The sequence below is a fragment of the Neovison vison genome, chromosome 6, assembly GCF_020171115.1.
Source record: "Neovison vison isolate M4711 chromosome 6, ASM_NN_V1, whole genome shotgun sequence".
Lineage (NCBI taxonomy): Eukaryota > Metazoa > Chordata > Mammalia > Carnivora > Mustelidae > Neogale > Neogale vison.
In genome coordinates, this window is record NC_058096.1 from 1,880,468 (window position 1) to 1,907,798 (window position 27,331).

Consider the following 27,331-nt stretch of genomic DNA (forward strand, 5'->3'; position numbering starts at 1 on the left):
GGAACGTGATGGATACTCTGCACATATGGCCGAAGTGAAGGAGCTTCACAGATGTTCACAGATGTCACTCAAAGTCCCTAACCAGCTGCCTCAGTGAATCAGAAGGGAGATTTGCCTGGGTGGGCCTAGTCTAATCAGGGAGCACCCTCAGCCCGCAGCCCACTCCTGGCCCAGCCAGCTGCCTGCCCCAGCTGCCCCCCCAATCTCCGCACAGCAGGGACCCACCGTGGGTGCCCTCCCTTCCACATTGTGTGAGTTTGGGTTCACAGGCAGACTCGTCAAGGCCTTGGCCGTGTCTTTGGGCCACTGGCCCCACAGCAGACTCCACACGGTGTCCATACGGTGGGACAGGAAGTCTCCAGCGTCTGTCCAGAGCCTCCCCGGGTCATGTTCAGAGGCCCACGTGCGCACACACTCTGGAAACGTGGACGCCACTTCCTGGGATCTTGCATCCGCCAGAGCAGCCCTGCCCTGGGCTGAGGCCTCCCACATGGTGAGCCTCTGACCCATGGGCGCAGTGCAGAGGACACACTCGGTGCTCTATGGCCACGTGACTGGTACCACCCCAGCTTTTGGCACCTTCGGGGGCCCCATACAGTGTCCTCGAAGACCAGCTGGAGGGCAGAGCCCACTGAGCCTGGGGTCCAGCGCCGGCTCCACAATCTGCGATGGCCCCAGGACAGCCAGGCCTCCGGGGCCTCCTCCAGGACGGGGAGCCCCCCCTTTGCTTGGGGAGCAGGGCCTGGCTGCAGGGAGGGGGTGTCGGGACAGTGGGGGCCCAGCCCAGACGAACAGCTCTGAGCTGCAGCCTCTCCACGCACACGCGTAGGTACGCACGTGTGCACTCACCTGTGCGGACATGGCCCACGTGCACACGTGCGTCCAGACACACACACACGCAGTTACACATGCACACTCACATGCCTACGTACGCACGCAGGCACACACGTGCTCACACTCACACGTGCTCATGTGTGCGGCCACAGAGGTGCACACACGCACTCATGCAGGGGCACACTCAAGTTTCTGGGACCCAGGAACTGGTCCCTGGTCTCTCGAGGGTCAGACACTTGGAACCCTTCCTTGGGGAACTGTCCCCTCCTCGGCCTGCCCCAGGAGCACCCATGCTCATCAGAGGCAGAGTAGACCTGAAGGCTTTTAGGCTCAGGGCCCCCCCCGCACAACAAGGAGGGCATGGTCCCCTGGCATGGCCCCCACCAAGCCTGCTGCTCCCGGAGTGACCAAGGCATCCTGCCAAAGTCTTGGGGACGTGAAGACAGCTGGAGGGACAGAGGGCCCCAGTCTGGTCCCTAGGCTCAACCAGGAGACCCCCCCCCCAGCCAGGAGCCCCTGATCTGGCCTGTGACCCCCTAAGGCCAAGGGCTCCCCCACAAAACCTCATGGGTACCAGCACCCCCTCCCCGAGACTCTGCAGGTGCTGAGGGCAGGAGTGCGGACCAGGAGCAGCCCGACACTGTGTCCCCGTAACCGTGGTGAACAGAAGTGGGTTGTGCAGCAAGCTCAGGAGGGACGGGAGTGCCCCCGAGAGACAGTGTTGGGGTTCAGCTCATCCTCCTGGGGACCCTGATGCCGGCACCACATTGGACAACAAGCTCCGTGCTGTTCCCCGAGCTCGTGGTGGATGGGCCCTCGGCTCCCCGTGACATTTCTGACAGCCTCCCCTGTCCCCCAGGCCCCAGGGTCTCCCTGTGGGGCTCTCTCAGATCAGCCGCTCGCCCCAGGATCTCGGGCTCTGTTTCTGAGACCCCAGTCTAGGCAGTGGGGGCGACTGTCCCAGGTCAGACTCAGGGCCCGGACCCAGGCTCAGAAACCATTCCCGGACTGGGGGAGGCCAGGCCTGTGTGCACAGGCTGGGGACTCCCACCAGACGCCCACCCTCCCGGAAGGTTCCACAGGGCCCGCTCCCCAGAGACCGGCCGCACTACACAGTCAGGGGGATTTTATTTCTAGAAAAAGTGGCAAGCTCTGCGCTGACGGTGCCCAGCGCACACAGCTGGCCCAGTGAGGCCCACGGGGAGCGGTGACCCCGCACGGGTGCCCCCACGCCCCCCTAGACCAGAAGGTGGGCATCCAGGGGCCTCAGTGCTGTCAGAGAGCCTGGCGGACAGCAGGGGCACAGCCAGGGCCAAGAAGGCCGCAGCCCCCACCCGCCCGCCGCCCGCAGGCTCCGGGAGAGAGGTCAGGCGGCCTCAGAAGCCCTTGTCGATGCTGAGGCTGCGGCGGGTGACGTGCTCCAGCTCCCCGGACACGTAGTCGGCCATGCTGATGCGGTAGTGGGCCAGCATCTTCAGCATCAGCCGCAGGTTCAGCCACCACTGCTCCCGGGGCATGCGGTGCCTGCGGGGGGCGGGGCCGGGGCTCAGGGGCCACAGCAGGACGGCAGCCCCGCGGGACCCGGCCCCAGAGCACGGCCGCCCCCATCCCTCCCGCATCGGCTCCCGGGACAGGCCGGCTGGGCGAGGGGGGCACAGGGGTGGTCCCGGGCACGGGGACGGGGCCACCTGCGGGGTCAGGGCCGCCCCCCGCGGTCTCTGAGGTGCTCACTCGAAGTCCGTGTCCTTCTTGAGCTCGGTGACGGGGCTGAAGGCCACCGCCTTCTTCCGCAGGCCGATGACGCAGGCCGAGTCCGGGGCGTTGGCAAACACCCGCCCTGGGGACACAGGCTCTGGTTGGTGGCCCTGAACCCTGGGTCCCGGCAGAGGGCAAGGTCGGGCCCAGGGCCGCCACCCCGTCCCGCCACGTACCATTGCGGTAGACGGCCCGCAGCTTCTCCGACATCCAGAGCATGGCCTTCACCCCAAGCTTGGTCCCATAGTTCCGGTCAAAGGGGGTCGGGGCCCCGCCCTGGAAACGCAGCGGGAACGAGACAGGTGGGCACTGCCAGCCCGGCCCTACCGGGACGCCAGGGGAGCCCCACCACGCCCCACCCCATTTCCCATCTGCTCCTCGTTCTCCACCCCGAATCCGGCCTGAGAACCACCTCCAGGGGCTGGCGGGCTCCCCCCGCTGGGCGGCCTTCAGGGGCCCACCCCCGGCGAGTGCGTCGCCCCCCGGAGAGGGGGTCCCCCACGTGGGCTGGCAGCCCACAGCTCGGGCTGCTGGCAGGCCCCCAGGAGGCCTAGGAGGGAGGGGACCGGGCCGGCCCCTTCTCAGCACTAAGGACTCGGGGGACGGGCGCCTCGCCCTCCTCACTGCAGCGAGGGATGCCGGGCACGCGCGGGAAGCGGCCGGTGGCCTGTGACCAGGGCGCCGCGTGAGGCAGTGAACAAGGAAGGGCCCGCACCCTGCCATGCCCCCCGGGGGGAGGCCGAGCCCGGAGCCGCGCCCCTGGCCCGTACCTGCTGCAGGTGGCCCAGGACGTTGGTCCTACAGTCAAACACGCCCTTGCCCTCCGAGGAGTACAGGTTGTACAGAAACTCCGTGGTGTAGTGTTCGTGGCACTTCTCGTTTCTGGAAGGAGGGGCCCGGCCCGAGTTACGCGGGAGGCGCCCGGGGTCTTGTCCCAGACACTGACCCCCTGCCAGGCCACAGACCAGTTCTGGGAGAGGGCACGGCGCCCCCGGCGAGGCCCGTCCGGCTCGGCTCTGCCCAGCGGCCCCTCCGCAGCCCCGTCGCGAGGCCCACCGTGGCGCGGGCAGACCCCCTCCCGCCCGGACCCCCGCCCCCGGCAGCCTCACCGCAGCACGAGGCCCCGCTGGATATCGGTCTTCATCTTCTCCGTCATGTGCTCCACGTTGGCCTGAGGGGGCAGGGGACGTGAAGGGTGAGCAGGGAGTCGGCCGCCGTGTGGCCGGGGAGCGTCCTGGAGCTTGTGTGACCGGGGCCGTGGGGAGGCCTGCAGCTGCTGGCAGGGACCCAGGGACAGGGCTGGGCCAGGAGGCCACGGCGGCCACAGGGCAGACACAGGGTGAGGGGGGCTGCGTGGGTCTGCAGACCCCCACCCAGCCCCACTGTGGGGTCCGCTGCGGGAGACGGGCTGGGGGCTCAGCTCACTTTCAAGTCTTGGATGTTGAAAGGGTCCTCGAAGACGTAGGCAGCGTCGGCGCCCACCGCGATGCCCGTCACCGTGGCCAGGTAGCCGCAGTAGCCGCCCATGGTCTCCACGATGAACACGCGGCGCTTGGTCCCCGAGGCCGACTGCTTGATGCGGTCACAGCTCTGGGGGACGGGGGCGGTCAGGGCCTTCCCCGGGGCCCCACGGCGCTCCCCAGAGTGCACAGTGGAGGGGCGGAAGCCAGGATGGCCCCGTGCCCCGCCGTGCCCGGGGGTCACAGCCCTCCCACACACTCCACAGGGCCGTCTGAAGCAGGGTCCTCAGCCAGGGCCACTGTGCCCGCAGGGAGACAGGAGAGTCAGCAGCACCTGCTGGGTGCAGGCCGGGGTGCAGCTAAAAGGCTCTGACGTTGGGCCTGGGAAACACTCGGACTTCGCTTTCTTAGCGGTCAGCGGAACCATGGGGTCACAGGAATAGGGGACCCGCACCCCAGCCGCCACAGGGTTGCGGGAACAGGGGACCAGGTGCCACGATGCCCACATTCTGTAGGTGCCAACAACGATGTGACATAGGATAATTCTTACCCAAAAGTTTCAGAATTTGAAAAGGAAATTGTAACATTAAAACACTGAGAAAAGAGAAACGAGACCAGTAGGCGACTGGGGTCTGAACCATGAGTTTAAACCCCAAGTAAGAGACAACCAGCAAAGTGGAGGAAAATGCTCTCATGTTTGCCAAAGAATCGATAGCCTACATATGTAAAGAGCATTTATAAATAAAAAACTCAGCAAGAGAAAAACGGGCAAAAACAGGAAAAGGTTATTTTTCCATAAAATCCTCAAACGGGTAATAAACAGAAAAAAGTTCACCTTCACCCAAAATCAGAGCTATAAATTAAACAGAATGCCATTCTTGCCGTCATCAAGGCAAAGAAAACAGGAACGTGTCTGGTGCTGGTAAGGAGCCGCGGGCAGCCCACGGCAGTGAGACGGCAGGGTCTGAGGTGGAAGATCGTGGGGTCCCTGGGTCAGCGGACCCTGTCGTCTCGTTTGTTCTCTTTTCTCCTGACTGTAGGATCACACAGGAGCTGCTCGGCTCAGCCCAAGATGCCCCCACATACAGGTGCTGACCCCAGCGGGCTCATGGAGGGTCATGGATGGGGTGAGAGTCCTGGGGAGGCCCCTACGGAGCTCCAGGCGGGCACACACCCTCCCACATCCCAACCAGGGGCCTGGGCTCTCCCACATCCACGTGTGGCTGTTCACGGGACAGGACCACGGCCCCCTCCACACGGGCATCAGCCCCACCCGGGGGGTCTGGCCCTGACCCCCCAGGGCCTCGAGCCACAGACCTGCGGGCCCCCCACAAGGCCTTCCTTCCTGCCGCCCCTCCCTCCCAGGGCCACGCCGTGTCTTCCTGCGTCGCACCCATGCGGGGGGTAGGGGGGAGGCAGCGTCCTACCTCCATGGCAGCGTTGACCGCGGTGTCGGAGCCCAGGCTGAAGTCGGTGCCAGGGACGTTGTTGCTGATGGTGGCAGGGACCACGCACATGACAATGCACAGCTCCTCGTAGCGCCCGCGGGCCTCCACCAGCTGCAGCACGCCCTCGTAGGCCTGGGGGTGCACGGGCGGGCGCCAGGGGCTCAGGGATGCCCGTGAGGCTGGGCTGCGGCCGCAAGGGGCAGGTGGGCTCCCAGGCCAGGCATTCCTGGCCCTCCCACCCAGCTGACCCACCGTGTGCCTGGGATGGGGGAGCGGGACCCACCTGCTCCCATCCCCAGGGCCGCGACCAGGGGCACCCCATCCACAGCTCACAGGCGGGGCAAGGCCAGAGCGGGGAGGGGGAACGGGCGAGGGAGCCATGGGGCTCGGCACCCCGGGCTGCCCTCCGACCAGGAGCTGCTGCGCCTCCCTTGCCGCTCCCCTCCATCCCCTGCCCACCGCCCCCAACCAGCACCCGGTGCCCGCATCAATCTGCACATCGTGAAGCCGACACTGAACCCCGTGCCCGTGGCCCCGTGCGTGCGGCTGGCCCGTGGACTTCCCCGCACACGGGGCTTCCAGCAGGGATGATCCTCCGGCGTCCGTGCCCCGAGCTGGTGTCCCGCCACGGCCCTCACCTCGAAGCCGCCGATGACCAGCAGGGCGTGGATGTTGTGGGCGCGGATGTTCTCCACGATCTTCTCCAGGTAGCTCTTGGGCAGCGTCCTGCGGCGCACGAAAACCAGACGAACATGGCACCACACGCGGGCTACGAGGACCCGTCAACGCGGCAGCCGACCGCGGGCGACATGCTGTGTCCCCACTTGGAGGTGGACGAGACTCGGCACCGGGGGACGTGTGGGGCCCACAGTGGGACAAAGAGGCCTGAGCACCTGCTTGTGGGGAGGGGCGGCCCTCGTCTCCCGCAACCCAGGAGCCCACTTCCTGCCCGACGGGATGTCCTCCACGGGCACAGGGCCACCCGGGAAGCTCTCCCTGCACAGGTGACCTCGGTCAGCTCTCAGCCACGAAGGGGCAGGCAGGAGGTCCACCAGCCAGAAGTCGGGACTCAGTTCCCGGCCACGGGACAAGTGTCCCCTTGCACCCACCTCCCCCAACCGAGCCTGCTGTGTGCGTTTCCCTCCCCCAGCTGCCCACGGTGGCCAGGGAGCCCGGGCCCTCAGCCAGCAGCTCACCTCTTGGTCCCCAGCATGGAGCCGCCCCGGCCCAGCCAGCCGGCCACGTCATGCCAACTCACTTCTTGCACCTGCGGGGAAGCGGGGGAGGTGCAGCCTCGGGGGACAGGCCGGGCACCCTTCCTCCTCCGGCGACGGGCCCACGCTCAGTGCGAGCCCATCCACGCGGGACCAGCGGGCTGTGCCGGGCACGGAGTAGGGCACTGCGGGCCAGACGTGGTCTGGGGCCCCCACAGGCGGAGCGAACCCTCTCCCGTGGACCTTCCCGCCGCCTTCTTCGGGGACCCGACCGGGGCCATCGCCCTGACTTTGTGCCGTGAGCCCCCAGTCCTTGTTCACCGTGCAGCAGCTGGGGGCGGTCACGCGACTCACACATGCCACCGCGCCCCGCGGCCACACCGACCTGACCCTTGGCCAGTCCCTCGAAGCCGTCATGCACGACGTACACCGTGTGGCCCTGGGAGATGCCGGACCGCACGGCCGAGCGCACCGCCGCGTTCATGCCGGCCGCCGGGGCGCCCACATTCAGGATGGCCAGAGAGAAGTTGGTCTTTGAGAAGGAGAGGGGACAGGAAGGTGAGCACAGGGCTGGGGGGGGACCGGCGGAGCCAGACAGAGGTCGGCGACGGTGCGGCTCCCGGCACCGGGCCCGGGTCTCGCAAGCCTCAGGGCCAGACCCAGCGTGGTGAGGGGACCCGCCGGACCGCAGCTACCAGCCTCCGTGGGACCGTGGGGGCTCCCAGCCAAGCGCGGCGGCGGGGGACAGCGGTGCAGGCGCCGGCCAGCATCAGAGCGCACCTGGAGGCTTCCAGCCATCACCCCCCACTCCGGGCTCAGGGCAGCCGGTGCCCCATGCGCCCGGCGAGCAGCACAGATGCATGGCAAAGGCGGCCGCGGATGTCACGGAAGTTTTCCAGGAGCCACGTTAAAAGTGCAAAGAAGCAGGTGACACTAGTTTTAGGAGCGCGGCTGGCTTAACCTGACAAACCACTGTCACCTCAACCAACTCCCAGCCGCCAGCTTCCTGACCGTGTGCCCGGAGTCTGGCACATGCCGGGCACACACAGCCCACCCTGCCGGGCACCGCATCCCCAGTGCTCCACGGCCACATGCGGCTGGCCAGCGGCTCTCCAGGCAGCGTGGCTGTCGTGGGTCCTGGAACACAGCCCTGCCGCCCCAGACTCCGCCCCCTGCAGCGGTTCCAGGCGGGGACACCACTCGGCTGCCGCGCAGGTGCGGCCGATCCCTCCCTGACCAGCCCCGGGACGAACGGGGGCCGGGATCCCATGGTCTAGGATGGTCTCCACAGGACCCCTTCCTCGTCCCCAGGGCATCAGAACAAGTTTTGGAGAAAGCCCACGCCATGAGGCTATTAGCTATTTTAGAACGTAAGTGCTAGATCCCTTCTGTCCTGACTTAAACCCCCAGACCTGGCTAAGCAAGCGGCCGAGGTCACCTCCAGGCCCAGACACCGGCTGTCTGGGACCTGCTGGTCAAGCCTCTCGGCTCACAGCTCAGAACCCAGACAGGAGTGGGCACACAGGCCCCCAGGGTGGACCCCAACCCACAGGCAGAGCCGGGGAAGACCCCAGCAGCGGGCCAGGCTCGCGGAAGCGGCGGTGAGTGACCTCACCTTCTCTTTGGAGAGTTTCTGGTGCGCAAGCAGCTTGTAAATGTTCCAGTTGTTCTCAAAGCTCCTGCAAAGGAAGCCAGTCTGCGCCGTGCCGCCCGCAGCCCTCCGCCTCACCCCTCAGCCAAGCAAGCGCCCTGCACCCAGCCGGGCGGGGTGGGTGGCTCAGAGCCAGCAGGAGGCGCGGCCAAGGACGTCAGAGCTGAAGGTCCAGTCCCCCCCCCCCCCCCCGCCAAGGACGTCAGAGCTGAAGGTCCAGTTCCCCCCGGCCCCTCCAGGCCTGCCCCCAGGGCCTCCTTCTACGGACAGCCCCCGCCAGACCCCACCCGGGCCGCCTTCTCTCCTCTGCCCTGCAGGCAGCTCCCGTCCACCCCACAGCCTGCCAGCTTCCCAGTCGCGGGAACCGCTGAGCCCCCGTTCCTGCTGTTCCACTCCACACTGCTTGGCCACACGCTCAGCAGAAAGAGTCTCGGGAGAGACGCAAAGCTTCACCTCTGCGGGCACAGCCGTGTGCGAGCCATGCAGGGGTGTGCGGTGGGCCCGGCCACCAGACAGCCACTCCGGCTCCAGGCCCGCGAGGCCCTCACCTGCCGCGGAGCTGGATGGCCTCGTCGAACCTCTTCTCGTCCATGGCCTTTTGCACCTCCTTTGTCTTAACGGGGACGAGAAGCACAAGCTGGAGGAGGCTGGCACACGCGCACACACACGCACACGCACACGCACACGCACGGTGCCCGCCCCACTCGGCGGCCTGTCCTGCACCTGCCAGGCCACAGTCACTGCCAAGGCCGCAGTCTGGAGAGCCGGCTGAGACCGGGTGGTCCCCAGGTCTTCCCCGTCCCTCAGCTCCCTGGGGCCCCACCAGGCCCCCGGGACTCTCCTGCCACCTGCAGACCAGGGCCAGCATCCCCACTCCCTCCGCCCGCCCCTGAGCCTCGCCAAGTGTCCCTCCAACGTCTGCCGAGTTCACACAGTGGCTCTGGCCACCCACTGCCCCCACTGCCAGCCTACCCCAACCCCCTCCCCTGCCCAGCCCAGGTCAGGCCAGGGACGAAGCTCCAGGAGACTCGCAACCCCGGCCATCCCTGCTCTCTGCAGCTCCCATTCCTCTCGGGCTCATCCCACCTCGGGGACGTGCTCCCGCCCCCCGCCCCCGACCCGAGGACTGCGGCCAGGACAGGAGGGGGCCGCAGGTAACACAGAAGCAGCAGGACCCCGAGGGCGACGGGGTGGGGAGGAGCCTGGGCCTGGGCCCGCTGGGTGGGGGCCCCTCAGAGGCCCCAGGGAGGGCCAGGGGGGCTGTGGGCAAGGGGGCCGGCAGCGCAGAGCAGGGCATCTCCCTGGGTCGCCCCGCCTGGCCCGCCCCGGGCAGACCAGTACTTACCACCTGCACACACTCCATGAGGGGCAGCCGCACGGACTGGTTCCCCGACAGGCTGACCACGCAGGCCTGCGTGTCCGGCGTGGCCTCCAGCAGCGCCATGACGGCCTCCATGCCCATCTTGCTGCTCTGAGCGGGGACAGGGGTGGGCGGCTCTCAAGCAGGGGCTCCCCCCCCACGAGCCATGTGCACATGACCGTTCTCGGCTCTGGGCCCACACCATGCACCCCAGGTCTCTGCGCCCTCAGCCTCAGGGCCCTGCCCCCGACACACACACACACACACACACACACACACACGGTCGAAGCTTCTAGAACAGGTGGTACCGGAACTGACCTCACGCAACCACCACTCACAAGAGCCCCTCCGGGGGCTCGGACAGCCCTACGAGGAAGGCTCGGCCCCACCACAGGCACAGCCTGACGGGAGCTGGGGCAGCTCACTAGGGGGAATCGGGGTCCCCGAGCTCAGGCTCTTCGCCGCCGGTGCGGCCCACTGTGTGCAGGGGTGGCCCTGGGGGCAGGGGCTCGGAGCAGCACAAAATGCTGCTGCTCGACCTGCCCCAGTCTGACCCGGACGTCTCGTGTCTGCCACCGGCCCCTACACTCCGGCAGCCCCACCCGTTCTCTTGCGGGGTGGAGGGGAGACCCGGAGCCGTCCCCACATCTCTGCCCCCCAGGCTCGGTGGAAGGACAGCCCTGCCGTCCGGAAACCCTCAGGGGGCTCTCCTGACCTCACCGCTGCAGTCTCACATGGTCGGGGGGGCGGGGGCGGAAAGCGCCCAGCCGGGTGGGTCAGTGTCCCCGCTGTTCCGTGTGGGACTGACTGGGGGGGGGGCGGGGGGGGGAGACACCACACCGGGGCCTCCCGGGGAAGGCAGGGGCAGCTCGCCGCGGGCCCCAGGCCCAGGGTGACCAGCCCCCATAGGTGGGCACTTTACCATCCATGGGGCCTTTCTGGGCCCCTGACTCTGTCCCCATTTGGTGGCACAGGATCCCCACTTGGCAGAGGACCGGGGAACCCAGCAGGGATCAGGACAGTGACAGTGTTCAGGCCACAGTCCAGGCCTCTGCACCCCCAGGGCCTCCCCCAGACCCTAGGAGCTATGGTGCCAGGCTTAGACCACCCGACATCAGACCCTAGCAGGGCTGAGCCGTGTGCCTTGCCCCTGTGCACCCCCCTTCCTAGAGACCTGCCAAGTGCCACTGTGGGGGGGGCTGGCACCAAGGTTGCTGAGGTGTGGGGTGGGGATGGAACCCCAGGCCACATTGCCCACCACAGAGAGAAACGGAGGGGCCACGCCTCGGTCCAAGACCAGCAGCGGCAAGGACGTGCCCACCACGCTCGCCCACCGCGCACACCCAGGGCCAGAGCCCAGCCCCACCTACCAGGATGCGGTCGAACGCCGAAGGGGTCCCTCCCCTCTGCACGTGGCCCAGCACAGTCACACGCGTGTCAAAGCCCAGCCTCTGGACCACCAGCTGCTCATCGGGAGAGAGGAGGGGGTCCTCGGGGTCAGTGCCCACCTCACAGGCCCCCAGCCCAGGTCCTCGCTGCTCCTCAGGGATGTCGGGGTGTCCGTGCCCCCGGGGTCCCCGCAGTGCCAGCTCCGTTCCCACAGTGTGAGTTTGTGTGTACAGCCGCCGTGTGAGCGTCGGCGTTTCCCTTGTGGGTGTGCGTGGCCGTGTCCCCGTAGCCTGTGGCCATGGTCTAGCCCCTCGGGTCAGGCTCCCCCAGGGTATGGCTCTGGGCCCTGAGCACAGACTCGGTGGGGACACAGAAGCTGGACGGCCCATGAAAGGGAGCAGAGAGGCTCCTGGGGCCTGTGCCCACTCAGGAGGCCGGGGACCAGGGCCCTGGGGCGGGATGTAGCAGGTGGCTGGAGGTCATACGGAAGCCCCTCCCTCCTCCAGAGTCAGTTTTTTGGCTGTTGAGTCCTGCACTCGGTGGGGGTCACGGTCACCAAAGGGCCAGCAGGGGCAAGGGCCCTGTCACGGGGATGTTGCTGGGGGCTAGGACTTGGCCTCCGGGATGGGGGTGGACCTGCCCTGCAGGGAACACGTTCTGATCGGAGACGAGAAGCCGGGGGGGGGCTCCCAGCAGATGTAGGGCCCCTCAGCCTCAGGGGCCAGCCGACTCAGGGAGCCCCCGGCTTGCCCGCCCCACATCTGGCTATCGTCGGGAATGAGGAAGCACCCTCTGTCCGCGGGCCCCAGCTAGAGCCCTTGGGGACTGGAGATAAGGGGGGCCGCCCCCACCGAGGCCTCACCCAGCCCACGTCACCCAACCCCCCCCAAAACTCACGTCCTTCACGTAGCGGGAGGAGATGGGCTTCCCGTGGCGGTCGATGGCGCCCTCAGCGATGATGATGATGTTGAGTCGGGACCCCCGGCTCCGCGTCTGCGGCAGAGAGGCCCCGGGGCCCGGCCGTCACCCGCAGACGCCGGCCCCCGACCCGCAGCAACCCACGCCATCCCTGGGGTCCACGCTCCGGGGCCTGCAGTCCACACCAGCAGGGGTGGGGGGCCTCCTGGGGGCGAGGAAAGGCTGGGGAGCGGGGGTTGGGGACAGCAGGGGAGGGTGGCGTCCTCAGAGCCGGGAGCCGGAAAGGCCCGGCCCCGCGTTGAGGGAGCCGAGGCCAAGGTCAGCCAGGGACCATGCTACTGAGCCCCACTCCACAGGGTCAAGGCCACAGGTCCCGCTGAAGGAAAGGACTCCACGCATGGACAGAACATGGGCCTTTGGCCAGGCCCTGCCCTGGGCCTCACTGGGACTGGGCAGAAATGCAGCACAGTGGCCGGCGGGCAGCGTGGGCAGTGAACAGGACGGACGCCGCCCCCATCCGTGGGGAAGGGACACGGAGCACCACCCCGGGCCCACCTGTCTCTCCGAGGGCGTCGGAACTAAAGACAGGGCCACGCCCCCAGGCAGCCTCGGTGCTCACCCTGGGGCACAGCCCCAGCCCGAGTGTGAACTTCACGGCTCTACTTCAGGGGTCCCCCTGCCTCAAGTCCAGACCACAGCCCCTTGATCTGAAGGCGCCCTCCCCACTTTGGGGCCCTCCTGGGCACCACTGAGCCCCGGGCTGGCTGAGGGGCCAACCTAGGTTGGACACCTTGGGGGTGTGCAGGGCAAGGGTCTACCCGCTCCGCATCGGCACCCCGACTCCATCCCGAGGGGCCCAGATACTCCCAAATACTCCGATTGTTCCCCAGACAAGGCCTCAGCCCCCAGCCGCCTCTCCGTCCTCTCCTGCCCTGACAGCCTGCTTGGGGCCTCACCCGCTGGGGTCACTGCCCGTGTCCCGTCCACCCGTCTTCAGAAGGCCACCTCCCCTGGCCCAGGCTCAGTGGCCACGGCCCCCAGGAAGCCAGCGTGACCGTGACTCGCTCCCTCCCCATGTCAGCACTGACCCCAAGGAGCGGAGCCTGGGGCAGTGTCCCAAGCTTTATCCTCCTCTGCCTTCTCTACCTGGGGACGCGCCTTGGGGACACCAGCCCCTGTGCTGACACAGGCTCGTGCCGGGACCCTCCGGGACAGGACAGCCCCGCTCACCTCCCCCAGCCGCTCACACATGAAGTTCTCCCAGCCGTCCTCGGGCGGAGCCTCGGGGATGAACAGCCAGTCGGCCCCCGAGGCCAGGGCAGACACCAGGGCCAGGTACCTGGGAGAGCGGAGGGTTGGGTGCTGCCGTGGGTGGTGGGTGTAGCCCAGCAGCACGGTCCAAACCCCGGGGCCCGGGGAGGTACAGCTCGGAGCCTCCTCCAGCCCCAGACCGGGACCCATCACGCCTCGAACTGTCGCCCCTCGGGCAGGAAGCCAGCACCTGCTACGCGCCTCACCCGACTCCTGCTCCCCAGCAGCCCCCCGCGAACCGCGGCAGCCCCTCACCCGCCCCCGCGAACCGCGGCAGCCCCTTACCCGCAGTGCCGTCCCATCACCTCCAGCACAAAGGTCCTCTGGTGGCTGTGGACACGGAACAGGGTGGAAGGCGTCCGTACGCGCCACGGTGAGCTGCGTGCACGGCCCGGCCCCGCAGAAACGGCCGCAGGGCACGGGAGCAGGGCCACGCTGCCCACGGCCACGCTGCCCACCGCCCCAGCCCTCCCCTAGAAATGCCCCAGCAGACTCAGAAACAGCCCAAGGACAGATGGCCCCTCCCACACCCAGGGCGGCCGGGTCTCTTCCTAAAGGCCACCCATGCCTGGGTTCGCCCGCCTCTGGGCTGGTTTCCACAGATCTGCCCTCACTGCGCTGGGCCCCTCACCGTCCCTGGGCCTGACCATCCCTGGCCAGGAGTCTGCACGCCCCCGAGGGGTGCACCCCACCTCAGGGTCCCAGGCAGCCTGACGGAGACCGCGTGCAAGGCTGGGGCCCCCGCGGACCCTGCAGAGCTGCGGCCTCAGCGCTGGAGCAGCCTGCCCCCAGGGGAGGGGGTGCGCGGCCTCGCTCACCTCTGGGCCGTGGTGGTGATGGCGTCGATGACCTCCATGATGCGGTGCAGGGCCGAGTCTGTGCCAATGGTCATGTCGGTGCCGCAGAAGTCGTTGTCGATGGAGCCCACCAGCCCCGCGATGCTCAGATGCGAGTACGTCTGCGCCGTGCTCTCCGAGATCTTGCCTGGACGAGCGGCCAGCATGAGGCCCCGGCCCCGGGGCACCCACACCCAGCTCCCCAGCCGCAGGGCCCCCATCCCGCGCAGGTCCCCCGCCTAGTCCCCGGGTCCTGCAGCAGGGGTGTGGCGGTGAACAGCAGAGGCTGGGCCTGAGAGGCCTCCCGGGGAGGCTAGGAGACGGCATCCCTGCTCTCCAGGTCCCAGAAGGGCTGAACACGACCCCACGAAGTCAACATCGGACCGGCAATCTTGGGGCTCCACGTCCTCAAGCTGACAAGGTCCGGAACCCACATCCGGGCATCAGTTATGGACAGGCCGTGTACACACAGCCCAGGGTGTCACCGGGGAAGGGCTGTCCATGCCCAGAAGCACAGGCGCTGCCTGCAGATCCCCAGCGCCACGTCCCCAGAGGCCTTGGGCTCACACACGGACGTCCTCACTAGTGGCCAGAAGGCCCGCAGTGCCCTGACCGTGAGCTGCGCCGGGCCCCCCGCTCCCCGCCAGCGGCGAGACACCTCCCGCATCTTCACGGCCTCATGGCCTTGTCCCGCCTGTTCCCGCAAGCCCGGCCACTCCGAGCCGGGCCCCAGACCCACCTGCGGCCACCAGCTCCTCCAGCAGGCTGCCCCACTCGTTGCGGAAGATGTTGGCGCCCGTGAGGCTACCGTCGCCGCCGATGACGCACAGGTTGGTGATGCCGCGCTGCACCAGGTTGTAAGCCGCCGCCCGCCGGCCCTCCCGAGTGGTGAAGGCCTTGCAGCGCGCACTGCCGATGATGGTGCCGCCCTGCACAGACGACACAGCCCTTGGGGTGCGCGGGGACACCGGGGGACCCCAGGACAGGCAGCGAGGGGTTGCTGGATCTCGCAGAACCAGGAGAGACGGACGGACGAGTCCAAGGGCTTCCCTGGAAGGCAGAGGCCCCACCTCCCAGGGTCCTCCCCACTCTCACGACCAGGAGAAGCAAGCTACGCGCCAGGCTCTGCACATTCAAGGTGGTGGGGAGGGAAGGCTCCGAAATCTGACACACGCACATGCATGCACAGACGCACACAGAGACACAGGTGTGCACACACAACCACACACACACGTGCACAGACACGCAGAGAGCAGGTGTGCACACAGACACACATGTGCACAGAGACGCAGACAGACGCACACACACACGTGCACACGCACAGACGCAGACACACAGACGCAAGGAGCTCCGTCAGCTGCAAAAGCATGTCTTCACCAGCGCAACCCCGGCCGGCTTGGGTCAGGGGCACCCCCGGGATGTGGCTCAGGGCACGCACCTGCGAGCCCACTGACTTCCGGCCAGATCCGGACAGCAAGGTGCCCCGTGTCCTACCACGGGCTTGTGAGACCCACCAGGCCGGCCTGGGCCCCAGACTTACAGGGCTGGCGGAGCAGCACTGCCCTGGAGGCAAAGACCACATCCTTCCTCTGCCCCCTCGGTGCCTCCGGCCGAGACCGGGATGGCAAAGCGCCTCCCAGCCGCCCCTGCAAATGCTCAGCTTTCCTCCCAGGAGCCCCTCTGGCCCCCTCCTGTCCCTCCTTCTCTGTCCTGCCCCTCTGTCCCCTCCTCCCTCGACCCCCCTGCCCCCCTCTCTGTGCTCTGGGCTTCCCCCGCCCCGCCTTATCTTCGACGCTGCTCCACAGCCCAGCTTAGTGATCGGCCTAAAGCCCCGTCCCCAGGCCACTCGCTCAGAACAGAGGCCGTGGGCGTCCTCACACACAGCGTTAGGGCAGAGTAAATGGCCCCATCGGGGTCTAAGGCCTACGGGACGCCCTCCCTAGACCCCTGGGGTGGAGGACAAGGTCTAGGACCAAGCCACAGCCCCAGCCCAGGACACGGCCGGGCTGGCAGAGGGGCGGTGTCTGGTGAAGCCCCAGAAGGAGGCTCATCCACGTCCCCACGGACTGATCACAACAGGGACGACAAAGTGGCCCCCACAGGCACTTGGGGGAGCGAGCTCCATCGGAACACCCGCCCTGGGCAGGAGGGGTGGGCCGTGCTCGGCACCAGAGTCTGGCTCTTGGCCCCCCACCGCCCTTGCTGACCGCCTGGTGGCTCACGGCGATGACCGGCCACCTGCCCCCTGAGCACAGAGGCATCTGCCGCTGGCGGGATAAACAGGTAACGAGTGCCCACACAGCCCGGCTCTGGGGGCGGACAAGGTCCCAAGACCACCTCTGCTCAGGACCCCCGGCCCAAGCGGGGCGCTCTGTCCGTGTCATTGTAGACGCCGGCTTGCCTGCTGCCTCGGTGCCCGGGAAGCCTGGCATGATGACCCAGGGGAGGAGCCGGAGCTGGAGGGTGGCAGAGGCCACTCGGGGGCCGTGGCACACGTTTCCCAGCGGGGCCTGTCCTCCCTCCCCACCCTTCGCTGAAGACCGAGAGCGATCTCGGAGCAGGGACATTCCAGAGCCATCGTGTCCCCAGCACCCCGGAGCAGCCGCTGGCCAGGTCAGCCTGGAGCCCGCCCGCTGCGGGACGGTGTTTGTGTGCGTTTCTGCAGGTGTGCACATGTGGGTGTGCAAACAGCACACGCCCCTGGGCACGACGGGGCCGCCCCGCGCAAGCCTTACCAGCTGAATGATGTTGGAGACGCTGAGCCAGTTGGCCTGCCTGATGTTCTCGCCGCCTTCCACGAGGCCCTCATAGCCCTGGAACCGGGGGACAGGCATGAGCCCAGCGCGCACAGCACCGCCGGCCGGGAGCAGGGCCCGGAACATCCTCCCCAGACCCCATCTGACTGGAAGGTCCTGGCTGCCGAGGCTCCCCAAGCCCCCCACTGGCCCTTCCAGAAGACCTTCTGCAGGGTTGGCGAGCCTATTTCCTACAGAGCGGACACGCGACAGAGGCTGGCAGGTGGCCGGCTTGAGGAGCTCCGGGGCCACGCGCGCCGAGTCACCGAGACCAGAAATGTAACCGGCCCGGCGCCCAGCGTCCCTCTGCCCAGGAGCCTCCCACGGAGGACGCTGCTGTCCTGCCTCCTAGGACTTCCGACGGGCCGCACGAAAGACAGCCCGAGGATCTGCTCCTTGTGTCTGGCTCAGCCCGGGGTCTGAGAGGCCCACAAGCCACGTGCAGGGGTGTGTGGCCGCTGCTGTGCCCCGGTCAGCCCACAGTCCCATGGGCTTGTGACCTGTCCACGGCGGGGGCCATGCGGGCGGCCTCCAGCTCGAGGTTTACAAATGCTGCTGCTAGGGACACACACAGGTCGTAGCTGTGCCCGAGTGATGCTCCGAGGTCGCTGCACCGCCCTGTGCGCTCGCGGCCACCGCCCCGCCAAGCGGCGAAGAGGCCGGGGGTCGGGCACTTGCCCCCGCAGCACTGGGCCATGCCAGGCTCCATTCCGATGGTGTGGCAGTGCCTGCGGTGGCTGTACTGGGATTCCCGGGGACGTCAGCTACCTGGACGGCCTCTGGGAGGAGGTGGGTTCCAGCTTCTTGCCCATTTATTTCCCCGCCACACGGCCCAGCCCTTCCCGAACTGCAGGGTTTTTTCGCAGGGTCTGGACACAGGTCATGAGCGTTTATGAACAGTGGAAAGACACGGCACCACCACGCTGAGAGGAGCAGGGCCGCCTCCTCCCTGCAGCCCTCTGGGCCCCACCAGGGACACAGGGAATGAGCCACTGTCCTGCCTGGGGCGGGAGCCCAGTTTGGCTCTGCAGATCTGCTCCCCACTCTGCCTCCTCCCCTCGGGCCAGTTCACCCTTGCTGTCCATTGCCTGGGCCTGCAGGGGCCTCCCACTCCTGGCGCTGGGGGTGGGGTCAGGATCCCACCGCCAAGAACCAGAACTGGACAAGGGCTCTCAGGACCACAAGGGGACCTGAGGGACCACCAGGCTGCTTTCTTCCACTTAGGTTAGGTCAGGACCCTCCCCCTTCCCCCTCCCTCCCCTCCCCCCATCTCCCTCAGGAATTTTCTGCCACTAGGACGGAAGCCAGCCCCTCCCCCAACTCAGGTACCAAAAAAAGCAAGAAAATGACCTGAAAACCCACAGCTGGCACTGCCCGGGGCAGGCAGCCGCAAACGGGCAGCTCTCCGCCCGCAGAAGCCCAGAACTGGGCGCAGAGCCCAAGCTCGGTGCCGGCCCCTGCCCCACTGTGTACCCTACGTCCCCAGAGACACAGCTGTGGCTGGGCCGCTCGGCTGGAGTCAGTCTAGCCTTGAAAACTTCTAGAATGTCTCTGCATACCTCTACCCACTGGGTGTCACCCTGCCCCTCTGCCCCCAACCCTCCACCCTCTCCAGCCCTCACGCAGGCCCAGCCCTGCGCAGCTCCCTGTGTCACCTCTGAACCCCGAGGTCCGGTGTTGGCTCCTGGGCCAATTCCAACCTGCCGGGTTTCAGGACTGTGAAACGTGCCATCACTCACCATATTGCAAGGGCTATGTGCCCAAACATCCCCGCTTAGCCAAAGAAACAGAGGTCACACTCACAGAAGGGAAGGACGTACCTGTCCCACGTACACAGGCTCGGGGAGCCCGGACAGGACCCAGCCCTCCCTGTCCATGGAAACTGCCAGCCCCTGGAGACTCTTCCCTGTCCCCTAGAAGGTTCTAGACCATTACTGGTGTGGGCCCCCCACCGCCCAGCTCCTGAGACTCTGCCAGCCTGGTCTGCAGAGGGAGGCCTGCCCACCTGCTCGCTGGTTCTCGTACTCAGACACCCCCAGACATCTGCACCAGCAGCCCAAAGGCAGGGGAGGGAGGCCGGGAAACTCATTACAGTTTACGTAAAAAGTGAAAACAAAGTAACACAACAGCCAAAAACCACAAGGCAACATTCCGTGTGCGAGCCGGTACGTGTGTCCGTGGGCACCGCAGGCTGGAGGGTGAGCCTCAAACGGAAACAGGGGTGGGGTGGGGTGGGGGCAAGGCAAAGGGCAGCGCTCAGCCGGAACACGACAGAGCGAGAGCGCCGGCACGCTCCTCTGTCCTTACGGGTACTCGGGACACGGTTTGCCCCGTGCGTGCTGAAGGGGGCGGGAGGGCCGGGTCCGAGGACGGGGCTGGAAAGACGAGGGGGGATGAGGTCCCGGGCCTCCGAGGCCCCAGCCTACCCCAGCCTCCCCCCATCCTGCACCTCAAGGGCCATGGCCCTCCCCACAAGCACCCAGGGTGGGCCCGACACCTGCACCCCAGAGCCGGGGCCCAGCCCCTCCCCACCCATCATGTCGTGACTGGCCTCCACGGCCCCATCCCTGCTCTGAACCGTGAGCCATGGTCAGGGGCCCGTCCTCCCCCCGACGTGCTGGCGCCGGCGCACAGCTGACCCAGACCTCGTGGGGGTCCGAGACCCACCCCACGCCTTACCTCGTAGATGAGGAAGACTTTGGCTCCCACGTAAATGCCCATGCGTGTCACAGCTCTGACAGCCGCGTTCATACCTGCGAGGGGTCGGGGCAACACCCGTCAGCGGAGGCACACACAGGTCGGGACCCGGGACCCGGGACCCCCCTGCGTCTCGGGGGACACCGAGCTGGGAGTTCGAGGTCCCACCGCGGGGGGGCCGGCCAGGCGCAGGTGAACCACCAGCGGGCTCTGAGCTCCCGGGCATCAGAAAGAAGGGGCCCCTGGGGTTAAAGCAGGAGAACCCAAGCCAGGGACCAGGTGAGTGTGAACGTTCTGGACCCTTCATGGCCGCATCCACTCCCCCACAGGCCGCTCGACAGACCCCCCCACCCCCACCCCTGAGCCCCTGCCCTCTGCCCCCCCTGAGCTGGGGTAGGCAGGCAGGGCCTCTTGCTCCGGCGTCCTGCAGGAGCACGTGGCTTCCAGGGTCCCTCACCACATGTGCACTCCACCTGGGGCCCGGATGCGAGGACTCTAGGCCCCTGTCCTGGTTACACAAGTCTCTCAGGTATGCAGCCTAGAAGGCAGGGCCCGGGGGGACAGGGCAGGTAACAGGGCTGCACGGAGCACCTGAGCAGGAGCCCAGCACACAGCCCTGCCCACGGGCAGGCTCCTGGCCGGGGCTCCCAGGAGAGCAGACCGGACGCTGCCCACTATCTCTGTTCTACAGAGGAGAAGCCCGAGTCCCAGAGGGAGGGCAGGGGGCCTGCAGGCGCCCCTCAGGTAAGGCAGTGGCAGCCCGACCCCTCCTCATCCCCACCCAGCAGCCGAGAGTCCTACAGCTGAGGTCCGATGCCAGGGGTTCTAGGGGCAGGGGCACCCGAGACATCGGGGGTCAGGACAGAGCACAGAGGCCACCCAGGACCTAAGCTGGCCACACTTGCCACTTACACTCTTGACTTTAGCAAGAGAATCTCATTTCTGCAGGAATCATCGTGTCTCACGATCCCCCAAGGGGGAGAAGCAGAGAATGACACTGAGGCAGGAGCCCAGCTCCCAGCCGGAGGTGGGGGTGGAAAGGGAGAGGAGATGACAGGAAATCTCCCCCCTGCCCCACCGCAGCCCCCAGACCCACGCCAGCCCAGGCTTTCCACTCTCTCCTAACTCAGGGTGAGGTCCTTTTGGGCCCACTGTGAGCTCAAGGTCCAAGCCCCAGCTGTGGCCCGGGAGGTGAGGACAGAGGGCACGGGACGGGGCGGGGGGGGGGCGGCTGTGGGGTGGGAGGGCAGTGGCCAGGGACCGACGCCCACCGTGGGACTGGAGGTCTCTCTGGTGGCCCCCAGCTGTGTGTGCGACCGGGCAGGCCACCCCTGAAGTCATGATCATCTCCCGAGCCTGCGGTGCGCTTGTCTGGGGCCCTGGAGAGTGGCGGCCCCAAGCTCCTGCTCCCGGTTCAGACCACGTTACGGGCCGGTGTGATTTTCAGAGCAGGACTGAACGGCACTGGGCCAGCTGCTGTGGGCACACGGCCCGAGGCCTGGCTTCCCTTGTACACAACCTCACTGTAAGCTGCTTCTTAAAAGATCCTTTTGACTTCCCTTTAATCTGCTTTTCTTTCTCAAAATAAACCCTAGGCGGCAGCCACAGGCCCCAGGCCCCGGGCGGGGTCAGGAGAGCGAGCACGAGCCGCAGCTGCCAGACCACCCCCGGACCCGCGACCCTCGACCCTGCAATGGGCGCAGAGACGGCAACCACACCTCTGCCTGAAGTCCACGTCCTCACGTGATCTTTCCTCCTCGCTCCCAGAAAACGAATGTGTGAGAAAGTGGCGGCCACACGGTGACACTGGGCTCAGGGAACAACTTTAATTGTGGGCTGAGAGGATGCGCGGTGGGGGGCAGTGGGGTGGGCGAGCGAGCTAAGTCCCGCCTGCGGGGGCCTGGGGGAGAAGTGGAGGGCAGGTCCCACTCTTTCTTAGTCTTCTCGTGACTTTGGCACCAAGTCCTCCCCCGCTGCCTTCCCTCCACCAGCCAAGGATGCTCTCGCCCCCTCCCGTTTCCAGAAGGGGAAACCATGGCCCGAAGGGACGCACTTGGGTCAAGTCAGCACGCAGGTCAGGGCCCAACCATGACCGGGCCTGGCCCTCCCTGCACTCCAACAACTGTAGAATGTAGCATCCGGGAAGTGCACCCCAAAGTCCCCACTCCCCGTAGTGCTGTCAGCCCGGCATGCGTCACCAGGTCCCTGTGAGCTCGGTCCCGAGAACCCACCATCTGGGCCAGATCGTGGGGGCGGAGCTAGCAAGAGAGCAAGCCGGCCCAGGGCCTGCACCCACGGACTGGGTTCAGGAATTACACTCCGCAAGGCTCCGTTGTCCCCAAGACCCCGGCTAGGCCCTGCAGCTTCCCTCCAAGGCCACGGCTCCCCTGGCTCCGCATCAGACAGCTCCCGCCGCTCACACGGGCTCTGCTCTCACGTGGCCCACCTGTCCGGGCCGGCAGCACCCTTGCGGGCCAGAGCCCTTCCTCCAGGACCCTCCACCCACCGCCAGCCGTGCCAGGCCCAGAGGGCTGGGGGCAAATTGCAAGAGGGCCCCTGTGCAGGGCAGCACCGGACAGCGGCTAACTCCGCCCTTCTGGGCTCCCGAAGGCCTTCTCCTCCCACCTCTTCCCTGCTTCCCAAGGAGGAATGGGGAGCCGGGGGCCTGAGAAAGAAGCAGAGAGATGTGTCTGCGCTTCCTGATCTGGAAGGAGGCAGGCCCCGCCCATCCCTGCAGGGGTCTCCCTTCTGGTCTACCTGAGGTCACCCCGGGGTGCAGGGTGCAGGGGTCAGGGTGTGCAGTGGCGCTGTGCGGGCTGAGCAAGTCCGGTGCCGCAGCGGCCCCCCCAGGCCAGAGGCACTGGAGAGCAGCACTCAGGACCAGACCAGGCCCCTGCGTGGGGAACCCCCCCACCCCACGGAGCAGGCCACCAGGACCGCTGGCTTCCCCTGTACAAAGGAGTGAGCACACGTCTGAGCCCGGGAAAATTCCCCAAACCCCAGCCAGCGCACCTCCCCCGATCCAGCCCGCGTCCCCACCGAGGCCCCAGACAGAAGGGCTGTTCTGGGTCCGCCTGCCAGCCCCAGCCCTGCCAGCCGGGGTGGAGGAGGAGAGGGAAGGGGTGCAGCGTCGGAGGTTCTGGGAACCATGACGGCGCCGGGTAGCGTGTGCGAACCAGGAAGAGCGGGGCTCCCGGGCCTGCGGGTGGGGGACCTGCCGAGTCCCGGGCATCTCCGCGCATCGGGAGCTCCAGGAAACGGGGTCCTGGCACGTGCGGCCCGGAAAGAGGGGCGGGGGGCGGGCGGCCGGCAGGGGGGGGGTGGGGCGAGGGCGCCGGTGTGACGCCGCCACCCGCGCGTGTCCCGGCCACCGCGGCCGCGCAGACACACCCCCGACGGCCGGAGGCGGGGCGCGGAGGTCGTGGCGCGCGGCACGTCCGCCGGCGGCTCGAGCGCGTCCGGCGGGGAGCCGGGAGGGCGCCGGCGCCGACAGGGGGACCCGCACGGGGCCAGGATGAGCGGCACCGGGGGCGCGGGCTGGAGCGCAGGCCGCCGCGCGCCCCCCGCATCGCGGCCGAGGGGGGCGGGGGCGCCTGGAGGGGCCGAGGGACAGGGAGACCCCCCCCCCGCAGTGTCCCCCGCCCGGCCAAGCGCCCGCGCCCCCGCCCACCTTGCGCATCTCCGCCGCTGGTCAGCACGCCGATGGCCTTGCCGGCCCCGGACATTCGCAGCTTCTCCAGGTCCACGGTGGCCATGGCGGCGCCGAGACGGGCCGCGCTCGCTCCTGCCGGGGCCGCGCACTGTCGCCGGGCCCGCCCCGCGCCGCTGTCCCCGCCCCGCGCCACGTGTGAGGTCACCGGCCGGGGGCGCGGGCAGGGGCGGAGAGGGCGGCCGCGAGGCGGTTCCGGGCCCCGCTTGGACGACACCGGGCGGCACCGCCACCGCGAGGGGTTCTGCGACCTCGGAGCGACCCGGCCGCATTGTTTCAATTTAGAAACGTGGCGGTGGACGCACAGGCGGCGCCGAGAGTCCGGGGGCTAACCCCACCTGCCGCCAAGCTTTCCAAGCGCGTTACAGACCGTCTGTCCCCTGCCAGGTCCTGCGAGGTATTTGCAGGTCTAGGCCCGGTCTGCGTTAACTTTGCTTTTCAAGAAGTTGGTGGCAGGCGCCCAAGTTCCCCTCCGTCCTGTTCAGGCAGCCAGGAAGGGCCTTCGGGCTTCAGCGGGGGCCGCGGAGAGCCGCAGTGCTCAGTTAGGGTGCCGGGAGGAAGGCTTCACGCGTTCATTCCTGCTTCAGTGAACATCCGTGGGACCCTTGGAAAACTTGCACACCGTCCTGTGGCGTCAGGACAATGGTCTCTACCTTACGTGGTCCCTGGGTCAGACAGGTGCTGTGGTGGAGCCTCTCTTGTGAGTAGGGACCCCCAAAGGGGGGACCCACCCTGCAGGAGCCCTAGCCCAGGACTGGCGATTGGGAAGGCTCAGTTAGCCAGGAGTCGTCTTGGGACACAGGGAACATTGCGTTTCCTGAGCGCAGTGGTGACAAGGGGTGTCTGCTCTGTGCGTGTTCCTTATCTGTGTTACGTTCTGATAAAAGATTGGCCTGTAAAGATTCCATCGTTGCAGTAGGAGAAATAGGGAGGTATTGGTCAATGGGGTCAGGATCAGGCAGGGGTCCCATCCGCAGGATGAGTCCTGGAGCGCTGCAGTCCTACAGGCACCTGCTCACAATTCTGCACCGTACCCTTGAAACCCACGCCCGGGTGCCTCGTGGCACAGTGGGCCCAGCATCCAACTCTTGGTTTTAGCTCGGGTCAAGATCTCAGCGGGGTAGGGCTGAGCCCCACGGCAGGCTCTGGGCTCAGCTTGGAGTCTGCTTGCGAGGCTTTCCCTCTACCTCCCCCTCTGCGCCTCTCCCCACCCCTGTGCATGCTTCCTCCCGATAAACAAATAAAATCTTAAAAAAAAAAAAAAAACTAATGCTAAAGCTTTTTATCACAAATGATAATGATAATAACAAATAAAGAAGGTAACTAACAACATTTAAAATGTTTTTTTTACCCAAGAAATAAAACAAAACAAAACAAAACAAAAAATCATTCCATTGTGTGGAATATTGAGAAAGAGCAGGTCTGGGGACTGGCAAGGGGCAGAGAGCCAGGGGAGTGGACAGCGTGGACAGACCGCACATCACGTTTACCTGCAGAAAGTTCGAACGCAACAGGCACAGTGTCCAGGGTAGAGAGTGTGAGTCGGACGCCGATGTGCCCTCCAGGATAACCAATATGATGATGTTTTCTTTCACCATTTTCTTGCTTTTCTTCTAGTTTTACATATGTGTCTGTGGGCTTGTGTATGAGCTTAAAAATGCATGGTTTCGCGGTGCAAAGCTAAAAGTGGCAAACACAAAGGTCACTGGGCAAGGAAAGGCCACTGGAGCCACTACTGGATTGAGGCTCTCCCAGAGCTGGAATGGTCCCTGGGCCACAGTCTGCCTGTCCCCTCGACAGCTGCCAGCTCTCGGGGAGACCTTCATAACCAAGTACCCTGAAACTTGGAGGAATGTAAAGTGATACCCCTTTACGATCTCATGGTTTCCGAGAGCCAGGGCTGGGAGAGCAGCTCCACAGGGTGGTTCTGGTTCAGGATCTCCCGTGCGGGTGGCTGCATCATCCGCGGGCCTGAATGGGGCGGGAGGGGCTGCTCCTGCGATGGCACTGCTCCGCTTCCATGTCCTCAAACATGGGGCTGGCTTCCCCCAGAGAACGCCATCCAAGGGGAACGCCACGGTGCTTTTCTTGACCCAACCTCAGGAGTCACCCATGGCTCTTCTAGCACATTCTACTCACTAGAAACAAGAAGCTCGGTTCAGCCTGCACTCAAGGGGAGAGGAATGAAGCTCCCCTTCTGGAACAAATGGGTATCAGAGAATGTGCCGACATGTTTTAAAGCCGCCACCAGTCCCTTTCCGGGAGGCAAGCCAGCCGGGCTATGGTGTGGGCAGGTCCTAGACATTAGGCAGGCATATAATTGGGGACTGGGCTGGTTTGTCCTGCTGCCAATCAAACTGAAGGCCCCCTCTGTCTCTCAGATGATCAAACTCCTGTCCCAACTACAGAGAAAACATTGAATGTTTTCTGATATCAAGTGCCCGGATGTGTTCCCCACACCAACCGATTCTCCAACACCAGCTGGGTGTGCAAAGATTTAATTCAATTCTGACTCTAATTATCCAGTCAGGGTCTGACTCCACAGGTTCAGGGCTCAGCCCCACAGGACCGCCTGGACCTCAGCTGCCAGTCACAGTAGTGGGGCTGCAGGTCCCCCACACTTCTGTCTGACTTGGCCACATTTGGGGGCGTTCCCACCACTCCCCCGCTCTGGATTGATAATGTGCTAGGACAGCTCGCAGAACTCAGAGAAACACTTTCCTTACTGATTTATTATAAAGGGTATGATAAAGGCTGCGGAGGGACAGCCAGGTGAAGAGGTCCAGGGGGCAAGGTCCGGAAGAGTCCCAAGTGCAGAAGCTCTCTGTCCTCGTGGTGGCAGATGGGTGTGTTCACCTACCTGGGAGCACGCCAACCCCCTGTGTTTAGGATTTTGACGGGGTTCCGTCCTGTTAGAACGATGGATTAAGTTGCCAGCCGTTTGTAACCAGCTCAGCCTCAGCCCCTTGACTCTCTCTGAGGTTGGGGGTGGCTCAGAGCTCCCACTCTCTGATCACTGGTTGGTTCTGGTGACCAGTCCCCCATCCCCCAAGAGTCATCTCGCTGACATACCCTCAGGTGTGGTTGAAAGGGGCTTGCTCTGAATAACACAAGGTGCTCCTCTCAGCCCTATGCAGCGGGAAATCCCCAGGGCTTGAGAAGCTCTTATGTCAGGAGTCTGGGAGACACAGGATAAATATATACGTCCTGTAATCACAGAGGAGAAAAGAAGGCTCATTGGTCACAGTGAAGCCAATTCGGGCCAGATAACAATCAGGGCCAGTCACCTGGCTGTCTGCCCTTGGACTATGAAGATGGAACAATGGCGGGAACAACGTCTTTCTGGGGACAGCCCTCAAACTGTGCCCTGAGCCCTGCTGCCCCAGTGTGGATACTGCCATCACCATCAGGTGTGCACCTGTCATCTTAGGACCTCTGTCCCCACCAGCGTCTTTTGTGCATCTCACGTGCACCAGTTCCCAAATCTGGGTGGGGCACGTGCTCTCGCATATTCCTGATGAAGCACTCATGGAGCCATTTTGGGAGGCTCTGCATGTGTTTGAATTGGCGTTGCTCTATCCTGATGCCTGCATGGACATCTGCTGCATATAGAATTTTAGTTAGAAAGCATCTTTCTATAGAATCGCAGAGGTCTGTTCATTCCATTGTTCTATGGCTTCCAGTGTTGCTATTGAGAAGTCAAAGTCACTCCCAATTCCTCACCATTTGCACACCACCCAATATCCTCTCTCCAGAAGCTTGTAGAATCTTCCTTTCCCAGCGGTTGCAGAATTCCACCAGGAGGTGTGTCAGTGGGTCTGCTTCCCGCAGCTGTGCTGGGCACACGTTGCACCCTCCCAGTGCCGTTGTGTGTGTTTTCCGCCTGGGCCAAGTTCTTGAATTGTTTCCCCAAGGACTTCTTCTTCTCTGCTCTCCCCTTCCCTCTTCTGGGAG

General features: G+C 65.8%; 1 protein-coding gene across 1 annotated transcript; it reads right to left on the bottom strand.

The window, feature by feature from the left end:
* Positions 1–1,945: 1,945 nt before the first annotated feature.
* Positions 1,946–23,473, bottom strand: PFKL (phosphofructokinase, liver type). The gene is made up of 22 exons (XM_044250793.1): positions 23,339–23,473; positions 19,651–19,724; positions 16,912–16,989; positions 14,916–15,105; positions 14,159–14,324; positions 13,626–13,670; positions 13,260–13,368; positions 12,009–12,104; positions 11,093–11,185; positions 9,708–9,833; positions 8,911–8,975; positions 8,327–8,390; positions 7,097–7,243; positions 6,694–6,764; positions 6,136–6,223; positions 5,477–5,629; positions 4,015–4,179; positions 3,699–3,760; positions 3,360–3,471; positions 2,766–2,865; positions 2,566–2,671; positions 1,946–2,358 (listed from the first exon to the last, which is right to left on the bottom strand). Exons 1-22 carry the CDS (start codon positions 23,421–23,423, stop codon positions 2,211–2,213), a joined length of 2,343 nt encoding a protein of 780 aa, XP_044106728.1. The 5' UTR covers positions 23,424–23,473; the 3' UTR covers positions 1,946–2,210.
* Positions 23,474–27,331: the final 3,858 nt, after the last annotated feature.